The 19917-nt window shown below is 42.9% G+C and overlaps 2 protein-coding genes across 2 annotated transcripts in view; one reads left to right on the top strand and one right to left on the bottom strand.

Moving 5' to 3' along the window:
- LOC139662202 (calcium/calmodulin-dependent protein kinase type IV) overlaps nucleotides 1-12884 on the top strand; it is a 23075-nt gene extending 10191 nt beyond the window's left edge. The window contains exons 6-11 of the mRNA XM_071540837.1: nucleotides 2970-3060; nucleotides 4061-4135; nucleotides 5808-5883; nucleotides 6506-6632; nucleotides 8867-9019; nucleotides 10522-12884. Of these exons, the coding sequence (XP_071396938.1) occupies nucleotides 2970-3060; nucleotides 4061-4135; nucleotides 5808-5883; nucleotides 6506-6632; nucleotides 8867-9019; nucleotides 10522-11019 (1020 nt within the window). The 3' untranslated portion in view covers nucleotides 11020-12884. The remainder of the gene's footprint in view (nucleotides 1-2969; nucleotides 3061-4060; nucleotides 4136-5807; nucleotides 5884-6505; nucleotides 6633-8866; nucleotides 9020-10521) is intronic.
- Nucleotides 12885-13504: 620 nt separating this feature from the next.
- On the bottom strand, nucleotides 13505-19460 carry LOC139662205 (uncharacterized). The gene is made up of 5 exons (XM_071540840.1): nucleotides 19083-19460; nucleotides 16588-16631; nucleotides 16256-16426; nucleotides 15533-15612; nucleotides 13505-14724 (listed from the first exon to the last, which is right to left on the bottom strand). The coding sequence occupies exons 1-5, from the start codon at nucleotides 19458-19460 to the stop codon at nucleotides 14408-14410; spliced, it is 990 nt and encodes a 329-aa protein (XP_071396941.1). The 3' UTR covers nucleotides 13505-14407.
- Between the last annotated feature and the right edge of the window lie 457 nt (nucleotides 19461-19917).

Genomic DNA, 19917 nt, shown 5'->3' on the forward strand with positions numbered 1-19917 from the left:
TTAATTGCAAACAATATGAAAATACCTATTTATCTTAGGGATAGGCTGTATGACACATAGTCGCTGTAGGCCTTTACAAAATAGAATATTTTGCCGTAGGCTACATATTTTTAAGTGATGAATATGTGGCTGCATATGCTTAGATGCCAGTCAGAATATATGGTCTAATAACAATTCTCCGACTCAGCCAGATTTACTCTGCTGCACCGCAAGTCCAGCTGACTCCAGAACTTGCTACAGGAGTTGAGACTTGACGTGAGATTTGATCGTAGCCTCCGCTCACGTCCAAATTGAAAAATGCCGAGCTTTGCGTGGAAATGACCGAACGCCCGGTTTTCTGTCATACGTTCGTTTCATAAATGAGGGCCAATATCTTTCAGCTTGGCTAACATTAACTCGTATGAGGCTGTAACCGTCATGAGTTCGATTCAATCCTTATAACAAGGTATGTTTGTATTTTTCCAGTTCCTTAGTATAATCCTGTCTGCGTTAAGAAAGCCTGCAAGGGCTTACATCAGCGTTTCTCAACCCAGTCGTCATCTTTTAGCTCCAGCTCTGCTCTTGCACACCGGATTCAGTGACGGTGTCGTGAGAATGTGTGGAACCTAATTAAATAGTGTGTTACGTTCCGCTCTGCTTCCTGTCAGTCAGCTGACACCACAGGAAGAAATTGAAGTCTCCTCCGGGAAATAATCCTCAAAAACACTTATTAAAAACTAGGGCTGAACGATTTAGAAAAAATATCTAATTGCGATTATTTTGACTGATATTGCAATTGCGATATGATTTGCGATATTAGAGGGAATGATAATTTTTACATAATTATTCTCATTTTCATTGAAAAACGTATTAAAATGATTATGGTGTGATTATTGCGGGGATCTGTACCAAACAAAGATGTTTTCTTAAGTCTGTAAAATATGATGTATAGGCCAGGACATCTCTGCAGCACCACAATATTTCATTTAAAATGCTATTTTGAAACACATTTCACCTTTAACAAATATTGCGCCTCCTGTGATTTGAAAATTGCAGTAGGCCATATTGCGATTTCGATAAAATTTTGATTAATTGTTCAGCCCTATTAAAAACCCACTATTCAGCAGGGACAGCAGTTCAGTTCAAACTAGGTTTGACACCGGAAAGGCTGGATTTTAAAAACGATGACAAAGTAAATGTTAAGAAATTGAATTTCACACAGCATGCATTGTAAAATGATTTTGGGGGAAATATAAACTAGATATAGGCAAGTAAATGGGCTGCAATTAAATAACACCACTATTCTCCTTTAAAGTGCGTTCAGTTGTAAAGGATAAAATCCCTTCTCCTTGATCCTGGTTGGAAGAAGCACCTGGTCTGGGCTGGAAGTGACTGTTCAGAGAGCAGCAGGGGATGCTGGGAGCTGGAGGACGAGGCCATCTGTCGGCTCTGAGTTTGGATCCATGACTGCTTGTTCTCGGTTCCAATCCAACCCCCCCCCACCCCTTCTCACTCCCCACCCACCCCCTCTTCGGCCACAGATTCTCCCTCTCAATTTCCAGAACAGATGACAGATAATTCACAGGCTTTATCTCGTCAGATTTACTCTTATACCCTTAATCACAATCTCCACGACGCTCACATGATCAAATATTGAAATTTATTATATCAGGATAAACCCCTTGAGATGTATCATCTCGTTTTCAAGGGGGTCCCAAACAAATACTCACAAAACAAATGGAGAACAGAACAGTACAAGACACAGTAATATATAACACAACAATGACAAAACAAACAACCAAACAAATGACAAACTAAATAACAAAAGAAAGAAAGACAAAAAAAAAAGAAGTTACAACCTTAGGCGAGACACAATCAGTAAAAAAGAAAAGGATCATTCTATAAATAAAGGAAATAAAGGAACAGTGGTGGCATTACTGAAAACATAGGCAATCTGTTTTAAGATGAGACAACAAAACATTTTTAAATAAGCGAAATTATGACGGAGAACGGATATTTACAGGTAACTTATTCCAATCAGAAGGAGCCCCCCCCCCCACATTAGACCCTCAATGAGAATGAGAATTTGACTTCATTACCCAGAAATCCTCTAAGGAGCAGTAGTAAAGCGTTCTGTGCTGCTTTGTACCAAAGGAACCAGAGAGGAAAAGATCTAGCGCTGGTGAGTCCGGCTCTCTCTGCTGCTGTTCAGGAGACTCTTCTGGATTCGCTTCTTCAGTTTGGATCGGTCTCTTCCTGTGTGGAGAAGATTTCCCACCAGTGAGCAAACTGACAGCAGAATTCAGGGTTCCTACGCAGGTCTGGAAAATCTGGAAAAGTATTAAAAATGAATTTGATCATTTCCAGGTCTTGAATAGTTTGGGAATTTGAAAAAATGTCTGGAAAAGTATGGAAAATGTTGCGGTTCAGGTCCGATACACACATAATTCTAGCTTTTATGTTGCTGTAGAGCCACTTTGAGTCCACAGTTTTTGTTGATGTGAAGAATAATGTTCAGATAGAGGGACGCTCTTATTACCCAGCCGCTGTCAGCATGCATTATATCAAATACCCACCAAAATCAAATCCGGTCAAGAACATAGGGTCTGGGAAAAATATGGAATTTTAAAATGGAAACCGTGTAGGAACCCTGCCAATCATCTCACATATTCTGAGATTTGTCGCTGTGAAGAACAATCTTCATCTATACAGTGATATGACCTAGTTAGCAGGGGAAAGATGTCTATCTGCGTAAATCATATTGAACACCAGACAAAAATCTTCAAAACAAATCAAGGTCTGGAAAAAGTCTGGAATTTCGAGACGCTCTGCCCTGCTGCAGCATCACTGCCTGGTTCAGGCTGAGAAGACGCTGCAGCTTTACAGGAGAATCTGGACTACAGCAGCTTTAGAACAGTCTTGTAACTTGTAACTGGGTGTTTTTATAACATTTCGGTGTGTGTGTGTGTGTGTGTGTGTGTGTGTTCCAGTATTTACATGAGAACGGAGTTGTGCACCGCGACCTGAAACCAGAGAACCTGCTGTACGCCGACCTGTCGCTGGACGCTCCGCTGAAAATAGGTAAGAACCCACCGACTGCCTCCTCCCTTTACTCCACCGACACGTTTGTAGCTTAGATTAGAACTAGATGAAACTTTATTGATCCTCGTGGGGAAACTGGGTTGTCATAGCAACAGAGAGCAGGGTATGGATAAGAATAACAGGGGTTCCCATTGGTCACGGAATTCCTGGAATATCATGGGATTTTCAGAGCTTGTATTTAAGGCAGGGGAAGTCAGGGGATTTGATTTTATCTGGGGGAGTCAGGGAATATCAGAGAATTTCACAAATGGGTCTCTTGATTTTGGGAACATAATGTATTTTCCAACTTGTTTCACACATGCATCGCATTAGATGGAGGTGGAAAGTGGACTGAAAAAGAACATTAACAAGCCAAGAAGAAAGAACATCTTTAGATCATAGCGATGCTCTGACTTAGTTAAGGAAGTCATGGGGAAAAAAATTGGGAGAACAAGTGAGAGATAAGATGAAATTTTAATGATCCACACGAGGAAATAAACAGTAGTGTGTCCAGATGTGCAAATATTCACACTGTCATCATCATAAGTACAGATGGAGTTAGCATATTTACAGAAATATGTGCAGATGTGCGATGTTAGCTCTCACCTTGTCAAACATACACATGGCGGTAACAGTTATACACAAATGAGTCCCGACCTTCAAATCTGCATTGTAAGCAATTGCAGATAGAAGTAGCAAACATACAGCCTTGATTCTCCTACGAGCGACTAACACTTTCCTTTAATTCAGACACTCTTCACCTCCGCTGCAGACCTTCTACACCTTCACTCCCATGTTCTCCTTTAAATGCAGATAGGAAACTGCAGTAGTATTCCTGCAGGACAGACCTTCCACTTTCACTTTTCTCCTTTCTGTCACTTCAGTGTATATGTATATTGTCACCTCAGAAGTTGAATATTTACATTAAACATGAAAAGTGAGACTGTTTTTTTCCAATCAAATACTGTTCTAATGAAGAACCATTCTCCTCTCTTACCAGCTGACTTTGGCCTGTCCAAAATTATTGATGATCAAGTCACAATGAAGACTGTCTGTGGCACTCCAGGATACTGTGGTGAGTGGCTGGACATTTAGCAGCTGGGCTAGATGGTATAGTAGCTGTACAAGTAGTAGTCCATGGTATAGTAGCTGTACTAGCAGTAGGAGCTGGTATAGTAGCTGTACTAGCAGTAGTAGATGGGATAGTAGTTGTACTAGCACTAGTAGATGGTGTACTTGAAGTAGCAGATGGTGTAGTAGCTGCATTTGCAGTACTAGACAGTGTACTAGCAGTAGTAGATGGTGTAGTAGCTGTACTAATAGCAGTAGATGGCGTACTAGTTGTAGCAGATGGTGTAGTTGCTGTACTAGCAGTAGTAGATGGTGTAGTAGCTGTACTAGCAGTAGTAGATGGTGTACTAGCTGTAATCAATGGTGTAGTAGCTGTAGTAGATGATGTACTAGCACCAGTTGATGGTGTACTAGCAGTAGTAGATGGTGTAGTAGCTGCACTAGCAGTAGTAGATGATATACTAGCAGTAGTAGATGATGTAGTAGCTGTACTAGCAGTAGTAGATGATATACTAGCAGTAGTAGATGAAATACTAGCAGTAGTAGATGGTGTAGTAGAAATAGTAGATGGTGTAGTAGCTTTACTAACAGTAGTATATGGTGTACTAGCTGTAGTAGATGGTGTAGTAGCTTTAATAGCAGTAGCATATGGTGTACTAGCTGTAGTATATGGTGTAGTAGCAGTAGTAGATGTGTAGTAGCAGTAGTAGATGTGTAGTAGCAGTAGTAGATGGTGTAGTAGCTGTACTAGCAGTAGTATATGGTGTAGTAGCTGTAGTAGATGGTGTAGTAGTAGCTGTAGTAGATGGTGTAGTAGCTGTAGTAGCTGTAGTAGATGGTGTAGTAGCTGTAGTATATGGTGTAGTAGCTGTAGTAGCTGTAGTATATGGTGTAGTAGCTGTAGTAGCTGTAGTATATGGTGTAGTAGCTGTAGTAGATGGTGTAGTAGCTGTAGTATATGGTGTAGTAGCTGTAGTAGATGGTGTAGTAGCTGTAGTAGATGGTGTAGTAGCTGTAGTAGCTGTAGTATATGGTGTAGTAGCTGTAGTAGATGGTGTAGTAGCTGTAGTAGCTGTAGTATATGGTGTAGTAGCTGTAGTAGATGGTGTAGTAGCTGTAGTAGATGGTGTAGTAGCAGTAGTAGATGGTGTAGTAGCTGTAGTAGATGGTGTAGTAGCTGTATTATATGGTGTAGTAGCTGTAGTAGATGGTGTAGTAGCAGTAGTAGATGGTGTAGTAGCTGTAGTAGATGGTGTAGTAGCAGTAGTAGATGGTGTAGTAGCTGTAGTAGATGGTGTAGTAGCAGTAGTAGATGGTGTAGTAGCTGTAGTAGATGGTGTAGTAGCTGTAGTATATGGTGTAGTAGCTGTAGTAGATGGTGTAGTAGCAGTAGTAGATGGTGTAGTAGCTGTAGTAGATGGTGTAGTAGCAGTAGTAGATGGTGTAGTAGCAGTAGTAGATGGTGTAGTAGCAGTAGTAGATGGTGTAGTAGCAGTAGTAGATGGTGTAGTAGCTGTAGTAGATGGTGTAGGCTAGTAGCTAACATAATTCTTTCAGTACCTGTGTTGTTGTGATGTAGTACCAGGCAGTCTCTAGCCTTCCACTGCTCTATGGGATTTCACATGACACTGAAGCAGTTGGAGCTTCTCTGAGCCATCTGCCTGCTCTCCCTGCAGCTCCAGAGATCCTGCGGGGAAATGCCTACGGTCCTGAGGTGGACATGTGGTCGGTGGGCGTCATCCTCTACATCCTGTGAGTCCATTAACACTTCCCACCCAGTGTTAGCCTCCACACACATACACACACACACACACACACACACACACTCATACACTTAGCTGATTCACTCGTAAATGCCTCATTTCTTCAAGTATGGATTTCACATCTAGATGTTGTGGGTTTAAAGGCTTCCTCCCATCTGTTGACAGCCATTAAGAGTGATAATGAAATAATGAGAAACACCGCATCCTGTTTTCCTCAGGCGTCAGTTGGGTTTGTTAAGGTGTGTCAGTCTCCATCCTGTAGCCTAAGTGGTGGCTAGAAATGTATTTGGAAGTTAAATCTAAAAAAAAAAATTACCTCAGGCAGCATCAGGACCAAAGTTCCTCTGAGCTGATAGTTTGGTGACCTGCGACTAATAATTTATCACGCTGACAAAATAATAATATCTAGTCAGTCAGTCAGAAAATTAGTGGATTATCAAAAGGTTTGGAAGCTTTGGTGCTAAATAATATTTGGTGCAGGGACTTTGCCGTAGCTCAGGGTTTAGTAGATTGACTGATTAGATGTGAAATCCGTACATGAGGAAATGAGGGATCTATCAGCTTCTTCCTATCTGATAACGCTGAGAGTGAGAGTGCATCCTGTTTCCCAGGCTCTGTGGGTTCGAGCCGTTCTTTGATCCGAGGGGGGATCAGTACATGTACAGCCGCATCCTCAACTGCGACTATGAGTTTGTGTCTCCCTGGTGGGACGAAGTCTCCCTCAACGCCAAGGACCTGGTGAGTTCCTGCAGGACTTCCAGCTCGGCTTTCACCTGCTATTCTTTTTTTTTTTTTTTTTGTAAATATTTTTATTGATTTTCCAAGTTTTTATCCCACAGTGATTCTCAACCTTTTTCACATCAAGGACCCCTAATTTAGTCCACATTAGGGCCACGGACCCCCATTTGATGGGATTTTGTCTCTCTGACCCAAATCTGAGAATATCTTTATTGTTAGATATGATTTTGTCCAGAATCCCATGACTCTCTGTATTGTAGGTAGAGAGATAACAGAGAAACTATGATCAAAACATTCATTCTTCTACATTCTCTAATTGTGTTCTAACTTCTTGTAAATGAAATAATGTGAAGTTTAACAATTCATCAATTTGCTGGGGACCCCCTGGAACCCTCTAAAGGACCCCTGGTGGTCCCCGGACCCCACGTTGAGAACCACTGGAGTAGAAGATACAAAACATGTATATTTGACTTCAGTTCACCTACTCATCCCCCAAATACAAAGAAGCACTATTCATCAAATATGTTGACAAATTGAAGTACCACCCTACCACCCAGCCACTCACCCACTCATAGGATTACAGGTTCCAGAGTACATTTAGGCAAAGGGTGGAAAATTGTACTAAGATAATCAAATAATTGTATAAATTACTCAAACAGAAGGAAGAAGGGAAAGAAAGAAAAAAAAAGGAGATAGAAAAGGGGGAGGAGAGGGGGGGAATGCTCACTCCTGTAACAGGACATTTATGGGTTCCAACTCTTTATCAAGGGGTTCCTGTAGAGAGTCCTAAAAATCCAGAAAGGGCCTCCGTATCTTAACAAAGGTTTGAGAGGCGCCTTTGAGTGTGTATTTAATTTTTTCTAGCTTTAAGAAATACATAACATCTTTGACCCAATGAGAGAAGGACGGAGGGACGCTTTCACCTGCTATTCTGTCAGAAAATCAAACCTGGAAGACAAACAAGATAAACAACATGGCCGCCTTGCAGCTGAACAAGCTAAATTAACAAACTTCATTTAAAGAGTAACTAAACCCTAAACTTGTCTGGTCTTTGACAGGTGATGTCCACTCTATAGAAGGTGACATCACCTGGCACCAAAGATCAGCCAATAGCAGATAGCCAGTGCAGTATCCTACCATTAGGTGTCAGGCTTCACCACAGGTTTGGGTGTGGGCTTTAGTTACTCTTTAAATAAATGTTAGTTATGATGATTAGTCTGCTAACTGCATGCTAGTTAGAAGTGTTTTCTTATTGACTGACATAAACTTGATTTTTCCTCGATGTTGAGAAGGTTAAAGGTTATCATGGTGCGACCATGTAAAGCACTTTGTAACTTTGTTTTGAAAAGTGCTGCATAAATAAAGTTTATTATTATTATTATCGTTGCGTCAAGACTTGGAAAATAAATCGAGTGGCAAAATTTTCTCCAACTTCATCATCCAACTTTAAATGGCCTTCGAGTGAATTTGTTCTGATATATCTGACAGCACGTGAATGCAGAGTGAGAATACCTCACTGATAAATAACTGCAAGATATAATGAGTAATGAAGTATAATGAGTTACATATTCCATGTTTATCCCTGATGCTTTACAGCTTCTAGAACAGTTTGTTGTGTTGCAGTTTATCTTTTTGTTTCAACTCCGTACTGCAAAAGAGACCGACGCAAGAAAAGTGGAAACATAAGAAATCCTTTGCTAACGGTTGAAATATTTTCCTTATCCTGTTCTCTGCTCTCAGCTGTCAGTAGGGCTGAACAATTTTGAAAAAATATCTAATTGCGATTATTTTGACTGATATTGCAATTGCGATATGATTCGCGATATTAGAGGGAATGATCATTTTTACATCATTATTCTCATTTTCATTGAAAAACGTATTAAAATGATTACGGTGTGATTTTTGCGGGGATCTGTACCAAACAAAGATGTTTTCTTAAGTCTGTAGAATATGATGTGTAGAACAATATTTCATTTAAAATGGTATTTTGACACATTTCGCCTTTAACAAATATTGCGCCTCCTGAGATTTGAAAAGTGCAGTAGGCCATGTTGTGATTTCGATAAAATTTCGATTAATTGTTCAGCCCTAGCTGTCAGCACTGTCTGAACTTTTCCATTAGAAATCATCAGAAAACAAATTGAGCGCTATATAGAGATATAAAGATATAGATATAAAGATGTAAAGGCTCCTGGACACACAGCCTGAACTCAGTGCTGCTCCTCTGTCTCCAGGTCAGTAAGCTGATTGTCTTGGATCCTCACAAGCGCCTCAGTGTGCAGGAGGCCCTGCAGCACCCCTGGGTGCTGGGCAAGGCCGCCCGCTTCTCCCACATGGACACCACCCAGAGGAAACTGCAGGAGTTCAACGCTCGGCGCAAACTCAAGGTGAGGAGCGCCGACTGAGGAATACTCCAACTGTAGAGGAACTAAGGCCCCTAAAAGTTGAGATACCCCTACCCGAGCTAGAACAAAGCACAACCATGTTTTTTCATAACTTTAATATGTCTAGTTTCAGTTTGGTTGATGATGATCAGAGGGTGAAGTGAATAGTCAAACTACTTTTATGATAAGATAACAGTCTTTGGTACATATAAATGACATTTTTTGGTGATTGGTCTCCTTACTTTAATAATGACAGACATATATACCGTATTTCCTCTAATAGTGGCCGGTAGTCAATTAAAAGCCTCCGATAATGGCCGGGGCTGTGGTCGACACGAACAAATAAAGGCCGGCTCCAAATACAGGCCGGGGAAAAAAACAAAGGAAACAAGCGTGAATGTAGAAATTTTTGTGGACCGACCGACCGACCGACCGACCGACCGACCGACCGACAGAGCGAGCTGTAGAGCTGCTGGTCGCAGCTAAAAACAACGGTGGACACCGGTAAACTCCTGGCGGAAGTCTGTGGACCATGCCGCCGTCGATTACCGTAATTATCGTAATGCATTGCAGTAACAAAAAAACGGCTACTTAACGAACTCCAACAGAAGCAGATCAGAAAACAAGGAGGCTTCATACTAAAATATGAGCAAATATACTCATCAAACAGAGGGAATTAGAAATAAAGGCCTGTCTCTAATATAAGCCTGCTTCCAATAAAGGCCTGGTCCCCTTTGCAGTTGAGGTAAATAAAGGCCCGGGCCAATATTAGAGGAAATACGGTATATATACCTTTTGGATTTTTAATTTCCTATTCAATTTCCGCTTATAATTCATGTGTGTTTAAGTATATACATTTCAAAGATGGACAAAGATATTGATGAAATCTTTGCTTTATGGTATGCAATAACTGCCTGTGAACATCCAGTCCAAATTTGGTGACATTCTGATAATTATTTCCAGAAATAACATGTGATAAGGCCGACGCTGTCCCTTTTGGAGAAGCCTAAATATTCACTATTTTTGGTTTTGGGGAGGATCCAAACATCAGCCCAAATAAACTAATTTTGCAGTAAAATATTTTTATACAACCATCCATTTCAAAAACTAGACATATTAAAGTTATGAAAAAACATGGTTGTGCTGAATTCTACCTCGGGTAGGGGTATCTCAAAAACTAAAGCCTTTGTTGGAGATTTGTTCCTCTACTATTTAGCGTGGCGTCGTTCTCAGCACAGGCTCCGCCCCCAGAGCGACAGACGGGACAAACAGTATCAAGTTTGTTTTCCAGTGCATGAACTGACGGCCCCATAATAAATTTACCATAATAACCTTGTAGATTTTGTGAGAGCGGACGCTGCTCCGAACACCGTGGAGTTTTCTGACAGACAGCGGAAATGATGTCGTTGTTGGCTTTTGTCACTTCCTGCTCTCTTCCATTGGATGAGAGAGAGTGTTAATGTGTGTGTGTGTGTGTGTGTGTGTGTCTCTGCCCCCCCCCTCAGGCTGCCATGAAGGCTGTAGTTGCCACCAGCCGGATGCACGAGAGCTCGAGGCGTCGCACCGACAGCTGTGAGATGCCGGGCTCAGGAGGGTCCAGGCAGAGCAGCATGCAGCAGGACCCGCCCCCCGAGCCCGCAGGCCACGCCCCCTCGGCCGAGGAGGACCCGCCCCCGGCCCAGGGGGACGAATCGGAGCGTCCGGACCGGCGTACCCTCGGCCCCTCCCCTCCCCGCAGCCCCAAACCCCCGACCTGCGACGCTCCGCCCGCTGGCCCCGCCCCCACCAGGCCTCCGCTCAAAGCCGACGGGCCGCGGCAGCCGTCCGTCGTCCCCAAACCCTCGCTGGTCCAATCCCGGCCGCAGAAGAGCCGCTCGTCCGTAGAGCCCGCCTCCAGGGCCGGGGCCTCCCCCGTGTTAGCCGCGCCTCCCAGTCCCAAGAGCCTCAGCAACGGCTTCCCGGTGGGGGCGGAGCCCGGCGGTAAGACCGCCCACTGCCAGTGATCGCCCTCGGAGCGGGAAGCAGAGAGGCGCCGCTCGGCTCTGTTTCCAGGAACCGGAGAGCGAAACGTGTCGAGACTCGGCTTCTGCTGCAGATTTCCTGATCAAAACATCTGAAGTTTGTTTGGACCGAACTGGACCTGAACCAAAAGTATCGGCAACACCCGGAGATGAAGTTTAACATTTTGTGATGAGAAACACAACTCAGTTCTGTACCAGCTCAGCCGGTGTACTAACGGCTTCATGCTGAGGGTTAACAGACGCAGACCGGACGGTGGGACAGTTTTTTTTACTACAGAGTGGGTTATCTTCTGAACATTGAAGGTCTTTGAGCTCCTCCTGGTTTACATGGTGAGTCTGGGAGTTACAGAGAGAAGAAAGAACAGCTTCATTCCTCTCTGCTTTCTTCTTTTCCGGTACACAACATGGATTCTGAGACAGTCGACCCGCCGGCTTCCACCTGATTGTATTTTATTGTATTTCGGTGACTGAAGAGAGAGAGCAGCTTCCTGTCTGTCTGGATAAAACTGACGTCTGCTTCTTCTTCTTTTGCCTCCCTTAATATTTCTTTGATTTATGTTTTTTTTTTTTTTTGGTTTGAGCTTGGAGACTCTAATGGATCTTCCTCCTGACTGAATCTCACTGTTGCTTTCATGAGACTGCAGCGAGGCGAGTCCGACACGACGCTCCGTTTGGTTTACAGCCGACTGGAAAAAAGACAATCTGCTTTCAGATTTTTTTTATCCTTTCTACTCTTTACTGTTGAAACCCACTGACTTTTATTATGCAAATACATGAGTAGATCAGATCCTGTCCTTGCGTAGTCTAGCTTTCAGGTGAGTAGTACGTCGTGTTTGTGAGCTTCTAGTAAAGACGTGTCGTACAACGTTTACACTAACAGCAATGATGATCTAACGTTTGCACTGTAAATAGTTTTATTTGAGATAGATTGCAGAATTCTTCACTGTTCCAGCCAGCCAGTCCTCTTTATGTAGAAAAGACCAGAGAAAAAACCACAAAACGTTCTGTTGTCAGACCCGAATCCCAAATTGAGCTTTGACCTTTCTTGGAGGAAAAAAAAAAAAAAAAAAAAATCAAACCCTTTCATCTGATCTGAAACCACACTCTCTACCTCTTTTTTGTACAGGGGCTTCCAAAAAAATGTCCTAGAACATTCTCTAAAGAAAAAATCTGTCACAGACTAACCCGAGGCCGCTCCATGAGACGAGACCAAACAAAATGAAATCCCTCAGTCAGACAGAGATCCTGGGCTCGGTGTGGAGCTAGAGTAGAGGAACACATCCGCCGCCAAAGGGCTTTTCTCTTAGGAACTTGAATAATTGGTGAAATGTCAGTTTTGCATGTCTTCTATCAACTTTATCTGTTACAGGCGTACGCAACATTAACCTTCTCACAGTAACTTCTTGCCAAATAGTATACATTGGATAACTTGCTGTCATGTTAAAGCATGTATATATTTGATTTACATCTATAAAATTGTGTAAAAATATGAATATTTTGCTTCTATTTATCACAGTCTATGAGGAATATTTTGGGGGTTAACCGGCTGTAAACGGTGTTTGTTTTGTGTTTGGTTGAGTAAACTTGTACCTTTTTTATTTTTCAGGACAACATATTATAGATGACATATGCTGACAGTGTAACAGTCACATTTAAGAAGGGGGGAATCTATTGTTGCATGCGTACTTATATTATTTTATTTATGTTTCATCATATCAGAATAATGGCATTCAGCGAAGGAAGAGACGGTTTGTGTGCTGCAGCAGTGCAGAGAGCCGGCGGAGGTGAAGAGCTTCACCCTCTGCTCTCCACACCTCCGCCTCTCTGCAGCACGAGTCACTTCACATGTACAGTAAAGGATAGTTGATAGAAATCACACTCAGTGTTTGTGTTTCTTTCTCTCCTTGAAGTCGCCCAGCAGACGCTCTGCTGATAGATGCTGCTGGACTGTAGCGCCAGAATGAGTCGAGACCTGAATATCTTTCTGTTGCCAAAGCTGTTTTATATGAATATTTATTGTACCATAATATCACAGGGTGAACATCTTGTGTTTGTTTGGGTTGGAAGTGAGAATGCATGGTGAACTCCAGTGTGAGTGTGAGTGTGAAAGTCTCCCATCTGTGAGGAAATAGAATGTAAATTGAACAGAACTGAATTCCATTAAATTCCATTAAATTCCACTTCTAAGCAGTGGTGGAAGAAGTACTGAGATCTTTTATTTAAGTAAAAGTAGCAATACAACAATGTAAAGATACTCCATTACAAGTAAAAGTCCTGAATTCAAAATCTTACTTAAGTAAAAGTACATAAGTATTGACAGCAAAATGTACTTAGAGTATCAAAGTAAACAAACTCATTATGCAAACTGTCCCCATTTAGAGAGTTATATTTTTCATAAATTATTGGAATATTAATACTGATTTATTGACATACATGTACATGTAAGCAGCATTTTAAAGTTGTCAATGTGAAGCTAATCTTAACAATTTAGCTATACTTTTGGGTAGGCTAATCTATAACAATGCTATTTTATAGTTATTTTATAAAGATGATCAAATGTTTTAAATATAAAATATTGATCTGAAAAGTAACTAGTAACTATAGCTGTGAAATACATGTAATGGAGTAAAAAGTACAATATTTCCCTCTAAAATATAGTGGAGTATAAGTACAAAGTAGCATAAAATGGAAATACTCAAGTAAAGTACAAGTACCTCAAAATTGTACTTAAGTACAGTACTTGAGTAAATGTACTTAGTTACTTTCCACCACTGCTTCTAAAAGAGTTTGTCTCAACTCTAAACATTATAAATCAAACATTATGAATCAAATAAAAGACAGTTCAACAAATCAAACACATTCAGTCATAATGTATGGATTAACATGTTCTGCATCAAACACCAGCTGAAAGGTTCCTTTAACACTTTATGATATTCAGTATTGATAATATAAAAGACTATGAGGAATCTCAGATATGTGGTAAGAAAAAACAAAAAAACATGGAATTTCACAGAATTAAATTCAACTTCCTGAAATTCCAATTCAGTTCCAATTCTGTTTCCTGTCGGTTTTTTCAAATTCCGACTGATTTCATTAATGAATTGGCTCCAACCTGCCAGCTGCTTCACATCACTCAGTTCAGCAGTCACAGTGGGAGCAGACCAGCACAGTCTCAGTCTCAGTCTCAGTCTCAGTCTCAGTCTCAGTCTCAGTCTCAGTCTCAGTCTCACTCCTTCACGCTCCACACCATGTTTTCTCAGCCGGTGCGGGGAATTGAACCGACGAGCTGTGAGTCACAAGCCAGCCTCCCTGTCCTGAATCTGGAGGTGAATCTGAACGGATATGAGTCAGAAGGTGGGGGGGGGGGGGGTCAGCCGCCCCAGCAGAGAGAGTCAGTCTTCTGTCTGTGGACTCGGCCCTGCTGGACCGTCCCGCACCAGTAGGTGGCGCCGCGGTCCGCAGCGGGAAGCTCCCAGATGGCGACGGCGGCGTAGGCCCCCCCGGGCCGAAGCCCCGCCCACAGCGCCCGGGCCTCCGCCGGCCTCACCGCCGTGTCGTTGATCCACCAAACCACGTCCGGGGGCGCCGAGCCCAAACCGCTGAGGAGGCACAGCAGGAGGGGCGGAGCCTCCTGACCGGCCGGGACGGACGACAGGAGCTGCACCGACGGGCTGGAGGGACTCGAACCTGCGCACAGAACGACACGGGACCCTGAACCCTGAACGCCACATCACAGCAGGAGCAACGCATTGTTTTGACATTTTTACCTCCACCAACGGAGCTGAACGAAGGCTTTTGTTTTCACCCCGCTCCATCTGTCTGTCTCTCTGTCTGTCTGTCTGTCTGTCTGTCTGTCGGTCTGTCTGTCTGTCGTCTGTCTTTCTGTCTTTCTGTCTGTCTGTCGTCTGTCTTTCTGTCTGTCGGTCTGTCTGTCTGTCTCTCTGTCTGTCTGTCTGTCTGTCTACTGTCTGTCATCTGTCTGTCTGTCTCTCTGTCTGTCTGTCTGTCTGTCTGTCTGTCTGTCTGTCTCTCTGTCTGTCTACCTGTCTGTCTGTCTCTCTGTCTGTCTGTCTGTCTGTCTGTCTGTCTGTCTGCCAGCAATACAAACTCAGTGTAACAAAAGTAACATTTCAGTTGAACCTGGACTGAACTCATTTCCAGTCACTTGATGACAAAACAAGTCACCAAAATAAGATGGGATGAAAAATACTTTCTGTCTGCTTAGCTCTTACTCTGCTTTTCCCAGCTCTTCTCTCTAACATGTGGTCTGGAATATGACCTCTGACCTTTATACTTACATGCTTACAGCAGTGTAACTCAACATTTGCTTACTCAACAGTGGCTTCAGCTGAACAGTGTTGTAAGTGCATCATGTATTACGGAGATTTCCATCAAGTACCTACACAGTAATACTGTGTCCTTACAAGACTCTTCCTCAGGTTAATACAGTGGAATAAGGACATTATATAAAGTGAAGTGTCCCAGTCTTCCTCACCCTCTACAAACAGCTGTGTTCCTCCGCTGAAAACCATCCCCGACCCAAACTGTCTGCCGACCGGCGGGGCCACAGAACACCTGCAGGACGAGAACACAGAACATACAGGTTCTACCAACACAGAACATACAGGTTCTACCAACACAGAACATACAGGTTCTACCAACACAGAACATACAGGTTCTACCAGCACAGAACATACAGGTTCTACCAACACAGAACATACAGGTTCTACCAACACAGAACATACAGGTTCTACCAACACAGAACACGCTGAGCTCAGCAGAACGGTACATAGATGACACACAGTATACTACACATATCAGTCTGTACTCATTCAGTGTTCTTTCACTAACAGTAACAGTGTTAAATTTGCCTCCATCGTGATTAAAAATTCTCAGCTGTTCTAAAATCACAACAAACAGAAAATGCTCGTATAAAACAGTAGGAACACAACACTGTAATAAAAGAAGAACGTAAATCTTCAATAAATCTTTCATTTTAATCAAGAAGAAGAAGAATGATAGTACTACAACTACTAATATTACTACTACTAATAATAATAATAACAAAAATTATTCTGCCAAGCCACATTGCTCTGATGCTAGTAAGTATTTAAATTAAAGGTTGTGTGTTCCCCAGGTATTTTACAGCTTTAAACACAAACAGCAACTAATCCATTCGATCATTTCCATTTCCCTTCCATCAGTTTGAGTCTCTCACCCCAGCAGCAGCAGCGGCAGGAGGATGAAGGCCAGTCCTGCTTCCATCACCGTCCCGTCCTGCTCGCTCTCTTCCCGCTCAGCGCAGTCCGGACCCGGAGAAACGTCTCTGCAACGCCGCGATGCACGGGAGCGTCCGGCCTCTTCTGTCCAGTCCGCAGCCCGAGAGTTTCTACAGAAATATGAAAATCATCCGAGCAGAACGACAACATGTTCCCAGAGGAGAGAGAGGAGGAGGAGAGAGAGAAGGAGAGAGAGAGAGAGAGGACGGTTGGCAGAACTGCTGGTCGGTTGGCGGAGGAAAGAAAAACAGGAAAAACAACAGGAAAGGACGGTTGGTTCTGTGTTTCCCCTGCAGCAGATGCTCTCTCCGCTTTCTGAGGGGAGAAAGAGTTCAGACAACAAGTTTACATCCAAAATTAAATGCTAAATGTGTTTGAATTTGTGTGAGGTTGATGTGAGGTTCAAAACTTTACTCACAAAACAGTAACAAGGAGGTAATTCATCTGTATTTATGAGTTTATCAGTGGCAAAGATAAAGATTAAAGTTCTGGTCCCAAATTAGATGTTGACTGTGTTGTAAAATTTGACACTTCTTTTACAAAATGATTGCTGGGATGAAATTTAAACTGAATATGGAATATTACTGAATGCAGCCATAACAAGGATGTAATCATCTGGCTTTATGAAATATGAAATATCGCACAAGGAGCCGCAGATGTTTTTCCCCCTGAATGGAAACAGGCTGAAACCTCCAGAGACTCCCAGGCCTGCTGCTGCACACGCTTCAGTTCAGCTCTGTCTCCCTGCCTTGCTCAGCGGCACTTCAGCAGGACAGAGGGCTGCTGGGGGATCGAAGCAGGAACCACAGCAACACAACAATATCCACCACCGTGTGTTTATTCAGATATGAATGAAAAGTATTTAAAAAAGAAACGGGTTACAGCACGCATGCAGGAACAGCAGGAGAACATACTGAGACAAAGAAAATGAATTAAAAAAAAAAAATTACAACATGAAAATATACCAAAAATATGAAAGTGTTGAATGAAGTGTGAAGTGAGTGAAACATTCTAAAAATATCCATATCTATGCAATATGTAACATTTTAGGAGAAAATGAGGAAAACAAAACAAAAGGAATACATGATATGGCAGACTGAAGGCTGATACTGACACCGATACCAAAATCAATACTGATACTGATTCTGATACTTTTGGATTGAAGCTGCCGATAGCCGATACTTTGTCCTGATATTCAATATGTGTTTATGAATATGTAGACATATTCTCCACTGTCCAGAGTTTTATTTTGTGTCTCCATTCAAAGCTGTGTGTGTGGTGTCATGAACCAAAAACACTCTCAATCCATTTCTCCACGTTCATTTTCCAGCATCTCTCTGAGCCTTACCAAGAACAGGCTGTTTCTGTCGCCGTATTTTTAAGGCTCATTAATATTAAGGACCTCTCTGTTCCCGATTGGCTAACCGTTTTGAGAGTGAAATGTGAGACGCCGCGGCCCGGCGGCTACAGGTAGGGAAAACTCTCCGGTAATAAACAATGACAACCGCTCAACCGCTTTGAAAAAAACACTTTGTTAGTCTATTATTTCTTACAAAAATGATAATGAGCGAACCTTTGTGACGCCACAAAGTTACAGAAGTCCAAACGGCTCATTTAGAGGCGAGGGAAATCCCGTTTTCCACAATATGGGACCTTTAAATTTGACTTTTTTTATATTGAACAATTCCAAGTATTCAGTGTTTCCTCCAGAAACACTCTCCACTGAGGCCCAGACTGATTCAATTATTTCAGGGTTAGCAACTCTTTAAAGAACACTGAAATGAAAAATGTCTTTTCTGCTTTTTCAGCTCATTCTATCATACCATGCAACTATTTGAAAAAAAAGACAAAAAAAATAAATGTTTTCTTGTATTTTTACATCAAAATCTCATTCCTCATTTACTTCCTGGAAAACAGTGTGTCTTTAACGGTGACATCATGCTGCACCAGGAGGAGTAAATATAAATTCCAACCAACAAAACATCAAAACAACACAGATTGTTGAACAGTCCCGCCCCTCCGCCCCTCCCATCAAATCATGCTGCCTCTCTCTCCCTCAGTGATCTCCCATTGGTTTACACTTTTGAATGATCCCTCCCTGCGACAACGGAAAATACATCACATTAAAGCATTAAAATATTCCACTTAGTTTTAACATGGAGGTTATTTATCTGAAAAGCAGAATATAATCTCCTCACCAGGATCAGATGAAGCTGGACCAGTTTGTAGCGTTTAGATTTTTTCTTCCCATTCATTTGAATGGAAACTGACATTGAACACGTTGGTGAACAGATCCAGCATCAGATCCTGCTGCTGTGATTTCCAGCTGACTGTTGGTCCGACGCTTCAGAACAGAATCTCACCAAACAGCTTTTTTATTGATAGAAGAGAACACAGCGGAGGGATACCATTTAGGAGAGATAGTTCCTGTTTGGGAGACCGGATCTACTTTTATTTTAAAATAATAATTTTAGTGTAAACCAAGAATAGAAATACAAAATGATGACCGACCAATTACTGTTTCTTTGTTTTAAAAGCAGGATCTGTTATTGAATCTGTTCACAAACTTGTTAAATGTCAGTTTTCAGTCTATTTTCGTGGCTCATTCAAACTCTACGAACTCGTCCAGCTGCATCTGATCTTGGTGAGCAGTTTATATTCTGGTTTTCATGCCGGTTAAGTGCTGAATAACCCCCATGTTAAAATTAAGTGGAATATTGCATGAAGGAAGCAAGATGCTCTCAAGATGCCATTTCATTTCTTTACAGCAGGGTTCTTCTCAGGTGTGTTCTTGCTGGCGGTCTCTCTGGTGGTCTCTATGGTGGTCTCTCCGGTGGCCTGTCTGGCAGCCTCTTTTTTGGGGTCTCTGAACTGGCTGACTCCGCAGTAATAAACCGCAGAGTCGCTCTCCTCGGAGCCGCGGAGCAGCAGCGACCCGTCCGCCCCGGCGCTGAACTTGCCGGGGCTGAATCCGGAGCCGTAGGTCACGGTGGGGCCGCGGGTCGACCGGTAGTTCAGGACGAGCCGGGGACTCCGCCCCGCCGCCTGCTGGTACCAGCTCAGCGTGCTGGCCCCGCCGGCCGGCAGGGGGCAGGTCAGGGTGGCGTCGCCTCCCGCTCGCACCCGGACCGTCTCTGCCGGCATCGCGGCGGCGTGACGCTCCCACCTGAAACCTCAACAACAACACAGCAACAATACAGATGGAGCGAGGCAGAGCAAGGCACCGACACTGACAGGGTGCAGGTTCCATTCCCACTGGGACACACACTCTGAACGTCTGTATTAATGTACTCTGCCTGTCCTGCTCCTCTCTCTCTCTCTAACTCAACAGTGAACCAGCCTACAGTCGCTTTTCCACCGCATGGTACCGGCTCAACTCGCCTCGACTCGACTCTACTCGCTTTTGGTAGTACCACTTGGTTTTCCACTGCAGATAGTACCCCCTCAATGTGTAGCTTGGCTATTTAAATATGGCGGGCTTGTGCAGGATGTCTCGTGTCGCGCAATGATGACGATTCTCTCTGACCAATCAGTAGTCTGCAGTGTTTTCACGTCTCCTTTTGGTGTCTCCTCAGCTCGCTTGGAACCTCGACGGAGGTGC

Source organism: Centroberyx affinis, unplaced genomic scaffold, assembly GCF_046629955.1.
Source record: "Centroberyx affinis isolate AG114_WGS23_722 - 3 ecotype Tasmania unplaced genomic scaffold, CSIRO-AGI_Caff_v1 ptg003732l_1, whole genome shotgun sequence".
NCBI classification, from domain to species: Eukaryota; Metazoa; Chordata; class Actinopteri; order Beryciformes; family Berycidae; genus Centroberyx; species Centroberyx affinis.